Raw genomic sequence first — 9,109 nt, 5'->3', positions numbered from 1 at the left:
GTTCTATAAAACCTTACAGCATCAAGACTAGCGCGTGCGCACTTTGCTGCAAGTTAGCTAGGTCGCCGTAGAGGGCTGGCTACACATGTGTCGATGTACATGAGACTGACGTTTAGAAACGACCGGAAAAACTGTCTGATTGTTTTGTCTCCTTCTCTGCAAACGACTTAATTGTTTTGGTGCAAAGTTACCAACTGACAGCACCCACTGACCAGTGGAAATACCACTTCGGCACAGGAATTTATTTGCCCGAGAAATCCGCCAAGAAGGGAGGGATAACAACACCACGCTCGGACACTTCTCAGCAACTTTCCTCTTTTTTTGGAAGTCGGGAGAGCAGGAGGAGAAAACTCTTATCATATTGTCTCCATAGCAACATAAGTTTTCTCCCGTATTTTTGTGAGTACTACGATATCGAGGCCGTAATGGCATCCGCTGACGTGATTCTTGGGACTGAAAACAAAGGGAACTCTGCGAGTGTTGAGACTGTTCCTGATATTGTGGTACCGGAAAATGTGACCCAGCCGAATGCAAATGAAGTAGACAGAGATGATAATAACGATAGCGTGGACGTTTTTATAAACAATGTCGTTTGTACTTTTAGTACGAGATGTCACCTGAATTTAAAACGAATTGGAATGGAAGGTGTGAACGTGGAATACAGGAGAGACTCCGGGGTAGGTGTTGGAAATTCTGTATTTACTCTGATTAAAATTCATAATGCCGAAATAATCTCAATGCTTTCACTGGTTATGCCGTCTTTATATTAAGTCGGTATAGTCAAAGTTTACGAGATTTGTTGCCTTTTTGTACTAAAATCTTTAGTTTGATAACGGTGGCTTTCTCCACTTTCTGACTTCATCACTTTCATTGGTGAAATTATTGTTATATGAACAAGATCCTGACAACGGTAATTTGAATGGTTTTGTTTGTTTGGTAGAACACGCATTCATTGCCTTCTTCGTTTTTGTCCAGTTACACTCTGACTTGAGGAATCATAACAGTTTCACTCCGAGTAGAAACTCCCAAGTGACTTAAGTAAGGCAGTATAATGTTACATCGGTAGATTTCAATGGTAGCGTTAAATAAACATTGTTATTGACTGATATTTACCTTCAACTGAGAAACAAACATCAATTTTCAGAGAATGTATGGAGAGTATGTGTCATACTTGCCTGAAAAGAAGCCAAGCTACAGATTACACTTCCAGAGCTATGTTCTGTTTCAGTATTCTGCTCATAGCAAATCAGTGCAAAGGGTGGATAGATAAATTGTGATTTCTGAAACAAGGGTTGTGCTGAGCTGTAACTTCAAAATCTTGAAATCGTGTAAATATGCCGTTACATTGAAAGAGCAGTCCACTTAAATTCTGGTCTGACTACTAGTATTTATTTTATTCCTCTCTTAGACATGTTAACTTTGCAATATATCTACTTGGACATGTATCAAGTAATGTTTCCAAGAACAGAAATTTTGAAAACTTTAGGTATTTTGTAGCAGTCACACCTCCAAGTTCACTTGCTTTCTCATGTTACTTGCTAGCTTGTCATGATCTGTTTGATAATATCTCTTGTGTTCTAATCATGCTATTAGTAACCCTCATATTGCATAAAAATTTCTTCAGTCTGGTGGTCAATCTGCAACTCAAACTCTAAAATCATAAGCACCGAAATCTAAATGGTTTCATGGCTCGAAATTAGCGGTAGTCTGGTGTCAACTGACTAACAATTTCTCAGCAGAGACTACCAACTTTGCAAAATGGTAGTCACAACTGACCACGGGTATCAAGCAGACCATTCTCCGCTGTGCTGTGACAGGCAGAAAACCGTATGACCTCGTTGATACTGTAATTTGAACTGGCTCATGGCATCACAGATGGAAATTTTGTAGCAAACTTCACAAACTGTTCTACAATTGGTAAATAATTTTGCAATGTTCATGAAAATGTGTATTTTGCTGTGTCTCATTTGGTTTAAATTCTTTTCAATCTTATGATTACGTTGGTTACGTATGTACCTCACGTATCTCTTTCATGAGTCGATTTTTTTTCAAACACGTGGATTTTCATGGACTGTAAGCCATGCTAAAATGTGACTTCTTGTGTTATTTCAATGTAACAAGTGATTTCTTCATTTCTGCCCAATCCTCTCCACAGAAAGTTATGATGAGAATTCGCAATCCCTATTGTACAGCTACAATCTGGTCATCAGGGAAAATTACATGTGCAGGATGTACCAGGTATGTACCAAACATTATCCCCTGCAGCCAAGAAGTTATCTTGATATTGGTTAAAGGTATACCGGTACAGTCACCTGCAATCTAAATATGCCCGTATATGGTCAAAGGGACGTTCCTTGGTATTCAAAATGCCCATATGAGGGCGCTGTTTTTTAAAAGTGGCCACCCGCTTAAATCTATGATTGGTTAAATTTTCTCTTTCCATGGTAATTGTGGCAAAATTGGAACAGGTGACAGTATACCTTTAACCAGTATACTACATCACACATAATTTGGTGAATGGAGAAATTGCCATCAAGACATGTTTATGGTGATATCAGGCCGTTGAAAGGATGGTACTTAGATGCAAGGGATGATGTGATAATATTACATACCTATATTACCATGTTGCTTGATATTGACAGGAAATAAAATAGAAATGATAATAAAACCATGTGCTGACCCAGTGTACATACTGTGTCAACATCTGCAACAAGTAGTAAGCCAATAAAATATTGTAAAAGTGTGAGAGTCCGAATATCTACCCCTGTGGCACATTCTTCTAATAGAATAGTTAAGCTTAATGACTTTTGTCTGCTTCATGATTTAACCAAGATACAAGATTTCATATCGTGACAACAGAATGCATAGCTTAATAAATTTCAATGTGATAAATCTTTGAATGCTTGATAAGGACCATGGAATTCTATAGTAACCTCTTTATTTTATTGTTTATTTGGTTTGGTAGCGAAGAAGATGCAAAAAGAGCTGCCAAACGTATCGCCAGATCATTACAAAACTTAGGATTTAGGGTAAGTAAGATGCTTTTGAAATGTGTCCTTGTCAGCCACTGAGGGCAGCAATGTCACCAGACTTCTTTGAGTGTTGGGCAAGGGCTCATTGATATTCATACTCATTAAAATTCATAATCAAATGGAACTGACTATCTTTCCTAGGTCACCGACATAGTAATATTAATAGGTTGATTTCACACTTCAAAATATTCCTTTAAAATGACACACACATTCAAAGAAAATTGTGGACTGCTGTCATGCACACTTTTACAATTCCAGAAAAATATTATTATTCTATATTTGTTACGTCTGTGTCTGGGTTTTATCACCCCAAGCCAGTACATTTCTTATGATTGCTTGAAGTGTATAGTTTGGTAATTATTCCGTTTGACACAGTCGGTAACAGTCAGATTTGACACCAGTGAACTTGATGCTGTAGTGTACCATACTCAGGATCTTTTCGCCTGACCCCTGACGCTGAGGATTAGGATGATGCCAACATTTAACTTGTCATGTAATCTGCTGTCTGTATCAATAAATGTGCTTTCTCAAATCTGACTGACTTGATGTTGAAAAAAGATATCAGTCAATATTGACAAGTTGAAATAATGTGTATTTAACTACATCAATGATGGTCACCATCCACAGGTAAATTTAGTATGCACAGGGCTGTCCTATTAAATTATAAAGAAAACTTTACTTGTGGTTGGGACCACCACATCTTGTGCAGTGTTCAATCTAGGCTGTCAAAACAGGGGGCCACTGTGTGGGCCCTATTGAGCCTCCTGTCCCATTATAGGAAATGGGGTGCCATGATCAATACACATGTAAAACTAAGTAAGGCAGTATAATGTTACATCGGTAGATTTCAATGGTACATGTAGCGTTAAATAAACATTGTTATTGACTGATATTGACCTTCAACTGAAAAACAAACATCAAAATAAAACTTTAAACCAATCCAATCCATTGTAGAAAGAAATATTGCAGTCGTCTCTCATGTGAAATTTCTCACATATTGAGCCATTGCATAAATACTGTAGGACAACTCCATTTAACAATGATTGCTGAATTACAATCCATACCCTGATACAGGGATCAACAGTGTCAAAAAACAGTTGATACTACAGGGACTATGTCATCAACAACGATTCATTCAATCTACGTTTCACCATGCATGATCAAATCAGTATTAACACGTGTGTACTTTGTTTTTCATTTCAGGTAAGGTTTGCTAACTTCCGCGTTGTCAATGTCCTTGGTACGTGCTCCATGCCATTTGGAATCAGGATAGGACTCTTCTCAAAGCAACATCCTCACCAAGCAAGGTCAGATATTTTGCAAGTCTTCACAGAAAGCATTTTTAACCTGTTCACCCCCAATTCCCTGTAAACAGGTCCACTACCACCATTGATAACAATGGGATTGGGCCAAACCACAGTGGTGAAAGGGTTAAAATGAAACAAAAAGCATATTTCTACCAAAAATGAATTGTACTGCATATTTCTGACTGTGTAAAATTACCACTTAGTTTACCTTTAACCCTTTGAGAGCCGTAATTTTTCCCACCAAAATTTTAGTGCAACATTTTACCATTTTTATGAATTTTCCTGTAATTTTTTGATAATTTTGAACAAAAAGGACATCACATTTCACTGACTACAGTTTTTCATCAAAATTTTGGCAAAAATCTGACAAAAATTGACAAAGGTATATTTTTATAAGGGTAACAAAAATTGACTTTGGCACTCCAAGGGTTAATGAACTATGCTGGTAGTTTGATTCAAGTTGAATGTTCCTGGTGATTCTGCTTTTCAGACATGTTAAGATATCTTTCCTTCTCTCTTTGTACCTTAGCTATGAACCTGAGCTTCACCCTGCAGTGACGTACAAAATCAGGTCACCCAAGGCCACACTCAAAATATTTTCAACTGGTAGTATAACTATTACAGGTAAGAATAGTTTGCGTCAGGATTCAGAGTTGAAGTGAAATTTGCTAACTGTAGGACTGTCAGGATTCAGACTTGAAGTGAAATTTGCTAGCTGAGGGACTGTCAGAATCCAGACTTGAAGTGAGATTTGCTAGCTGAGGGACTGTCAGGATTCAGAGTTGAAGTGAAACTTGGTAGCTGAGGGACTGTCAGGATTCAGAGTTGAAGTGAAATTTGCTAGCTGAGGGACTGTCTGGATTCAGAGTAAAAGTGAAATTTGCTAGCTGAGGGACTGTCAGGATTCAGAGTTGAAGTGAAATTTGCTAGCTGAGGGACTGTCAGGATTCAGAGTTGAAGTGAAATTTGCTAGCTGAGGGACTGTCAGGATTCAGAGTTGAAGTGAAACTTGGTAGCTGAGGGACTGTCTGGATTCAGAGTTGAAGTGAAATTTGCTAGCTGAGGGACTGTCTGGATTCAGAGTAAAAGTGAAATTTGCTAGCTGAGGGACTGTCAGGATTCAGAGTTTAAGTGAAATTTGCCAGCTGAGGGACTGTCAGGATTCAGAGTTGAAGTGAGATTTGTTAGCTGAGGGACTGTCTGGATTCAGAGTAAAAGTGAAATTTGCTAGCTGAGGGACTGTCAGGATTCAGAGTTGAAGTGAAATTTGCTAGCTGAGGGACTGTCAGGATTCAGAGTTGAAGTGAGATTTGCTAGCTGAGGGACTGTCAGGATTCAGAGTTGAAGTGAAATTTGCTAGCTGAGGGACTGTCAGGATTCAGAGTTGAAGTGGAACTTGGTAGCTGAGGGACTGTCAGGATTCAGAGTTGAAGTGAAATTTGCTAGCTGAGGGACTGTCAGGATTCAGAGTTGAAGTGAAATTTGCTAGCTGAGGGACTGTCTGGATTCAGAGTAAAAGTGAAATTTGCTAGCTGAGGGACTGTCAGGATTCAGAGTTGAAGTGAAATTTGCTAGCTGAGGGACTGTCTGGATTCAGAGTAAAAGTGAAATTTGCTAGCTGAGGGACTGTCAGGATTCAGAGTTGAAGTGAGATTTGCTAGCTGAGGGACTGTCTGGATTCAGAGTTGAAGTGAAACTTGGTAGCTGAGGGACTGTCAGGATTCAGAGTTGAAGTGAAACTTGGTAGCTGAGGGACTGTCAGGATTCAGAGTTGAAGTGAGATTTGTTAGCTGAGGGACTGTCTGGATTCAGAGTAAAAGTGAAATTTGCTAGCTGAGGGACTGTCAGGATTCAGAGTTGAAGTGAAATTTGCTAGCTGAGGGACTGTCAGGATTCAGAGTTGAAGTGAAATTTGCTAGCTGAGGGACTGTCAGGATTCAGAGTTGAAGTGAAATTTGCTAGCTGCTGGACTGTCAGGATTCAGAGTTGAAGTATGATTTGCTAGCTGAGGGACTGTCAGAATCCAGACTTGAAGTGAGATTTGCTAGCTGAGGGACTGTCAGGATTCAGAGTTGAAGTGAAACTTGGTAGCTGAGGGACTGTCAGGATTCAGAGTTGAAGTGAAATTTGCTAGCTGAGGGACTGTCAGGATTCAGAGTTGAAGTGAAATTTGCTAGCTGAGGGACTGTCAGGATTCAGAGTTGAAGTGAGATTTGCTAGCTGAGGGACTGTCAGGATTCAGAGTAAAAGTGAAATTTGCTAGCTGAGGGACTGTCAGGATTCAGAGTTGAAGTGAAACTTGGTAGCTGAGGGACTGTCAGGATTCAGAGTTGAAGTGAAATTTGCTAGCTGAGGGACTGTCAGGATTCAGAGTTGAAGTGAAATTTGCTAGCTGAGGGACTGTCTGGATTCAGAGTTGAAGTGAGATTTGCTAGCTGAGGGACTGTCAGGATTCAGACTTGAAGTGAAATTTGCTAGCTGAGGGACTGTCAGGATTCAGAGTTGAAGTGAGATTTGCTAGCTGAGGGACGATGATCATGCAAGTTATAATGTATGTACATTAAATGTGCTTTGTCAGTTTCATCAATTGTTTAATCATCAGTGCTGAAAATCAGAACATGTTTCTTGTCATAGAGAAAATTTAGAGAAAGAGAGAGAAAGCTAACAAAATATTATTGAATGAAGACAAATTTATACAGTACCGTGTTGGTTTGATTTTTTGTGATACTTTTGTATTGTATATGGTGGAAATATCATTTGATGTACATTTACAGTTTAGATTTTCATCTCTATCATTTGAACAGCGCCATCAGTGGAGAATATCCAGCTAGCAGTGCAACACATCTACCCATTAGTACATGAACACAAGATGCCCAAACCTAAAGTTGAAGCAAGAGACTACAAGGACAGGGATTGAACCCAAACTTACCCTGTAATGTGCTTTTCTGTAGTTTTTCAAGCAGTAGACAATAGCCAGGACAGACCACTACTTGCGGTGAGGGGTGGGCTACTATGTTGGATGAGGGGTTGTCATGATGAGTGAAAATAGTATGTATCTGCTGTTCTAGAGATAGTACTTAAGAATTGGACCTTACACTGTACATGGAGGTGTTTTGGTGGTTACAGGGGTATGGCAAAGTTTAAGAAGAACTTTCAATGTCAACATCCTTGTCAATATTTTTGATGAAGTGAACCAAGTCTTGATGTTTTGAAAACTTGATAGTGTGAGGCTTTACCATTCATAAGGCGTTATGTCACACATTGTTAGTTTACTTCACATCTTGGCCGGTTTACTTGACATCTTGGCCAGTTTACTTGACATCTTGGCCAGTTTACTTGATATCTTGGCCAGTTTCTTTTTTCATAAACAGACTTTCAAGAGAATGGAAATGCACAAAAGTGGATGCTAAAGATTTTCAAGCACATTCCAGAAGTAGTGTATTATTGTATGAATTCTGAAGCATAGGTATAACTTTGTTTTGGTACAATTATAATAAAACTTATCATCTTTCATTTCAAACTGCCCTTTTTTCACTATCTTTGAAGGTTTTCTTGATGTAATCATTAACTCTTTCACACTGTTTTGTCTTGAATTAGTATAATTACTTTACAGAATTAGGGAGGACTGATAGCAAAGTTTTAGTCAGAATCCTCCGTTGATAATCTACAACTAGTGGTAGATAACAACACTTATAATGTCAGAGTTGATGTTGACACAGCAGAACTTGATCCATATCTACAATTTCTACAAAGCACTACATTTCAGATGTCAATTTTTTCATCGTTAAGTGTGTTCACATGACTGCCATGTTGTTTGCACTGCAAACATTTTGAAGAAAGTTGTCAAAAAAATGACATTAGTCAAGAACGAGACACCAAGATGCTTGAATGTTATCTCAGACAGGATTTATAGACAGCCAGCACTTTTTAAGATGGCTGCGTATTCAAAAGTTATCTTGCAGAATCGATGGCTGCATCCACATGTAACCATGGACTCCTTAGATGTCTGGACTTTAGTTTGAAGTCAATGTTTCAGTTAGCATCACTGCTAATACAGCTACCTCTGTACATGGCAAGCATCTCCACAGACCTCAACCCAAATATCAAAAACCAAAGGCATTATTAAAAAATACCATTTCTTCCATTATGTGTACTTTGCTTTAATTTCTTCCTACTCTTTGAGTTGCATCAGTACACACACAGCCATTTGAGTTTGTTACAACTACTAGTTACAACTGCTACATCACTCTTAGCAGTGTGAGTATTGTTACAACTACTACATCACTCTTAGCAGTGTGAATATATCAATGATTACAGCAAACACCTCAGGGATTGCAGCCTTGATTAACTTTGTCATACATTTTGATTTGATTTGCACCATGGCAAGGTACACATCAGTTTAGCACTAAAACTGAGTTGAGATAACTTTTTGTTTCAATGATCTTGATGCCCTGTTCCAGTCACAAAGCCATTGATGTTTGTGAATGTTACACTTACATACACATGCTTCGACCGACTTTTATACACCAATATTTCTACACCTCCAGTGAAATCTATCTGTATGAAAGTACACATGCAATGTCACGGTTTCTTTGATAATTTTACAAAAAATGTGAAATGGAAAAAAAAAGTATGATGTAATTGTAGGATGTCTGGTTTGCTATTTCTCATCAAGTCGTAGAGTCACATAAACATTTGTTGTGATGAAGAAGATCGTCATATGAGTGATTTCTTCAATGTAAAACCCTGTGCTGCTTTTCCACTGCCTGG

The 9,109-nt window shown here is 38.5% G+C and overlaps 1 protein-coding gene across 1 annotated transcript; it reads left to right on the top strand.

Moving 5' to 3' along the window:
• The first annotated feature begins 55 nt into the window (after positions 1-55).
• On the top strand, positions 56-8,486 carry LOC139134052 (TATA box-binding protein-like 1). The gene is made up of 6 exons (XM_070700918.1): positions 56-677; positions 2,156-2,238; positions 2,966-3,029; positions 4,236-4,339; positions 4,869-4,963; positions 7,144-8,486. Exons 1-6 carry the CDS (start codon positions 426-428, stop codon positions 7,254-7,256), a joined length of 711 nt encoding a protein of 236 aa, XP_070557019.1. The 5' UTR covers positions 56-425; the 3' UTR covers positions 7,257-8,486.
• Positions 8,487-9,109: the final 623 nt, after the last annotated feature.

Source organism: Ptychodera flava, chromosome 5 (genome assembly GCF_041260155.1).
Source record: "Ptychodera flava strain L36383 chromosome 5, AS_Pfla_20210202, whole genome shotgun sequence".
Taxonomy (NCBI): domain Eukaryota; kingdom Metazoa; phylum Hemichordata; class Enteropneusta; family Ptychoderidae; genus Ptychodera; species Ptychodera flava.
The sequence above is the reverse complement of the archived record's forward strand: the minus strand, read 5'-3'. Positions and strand labels throughout refer to the sequence as shown.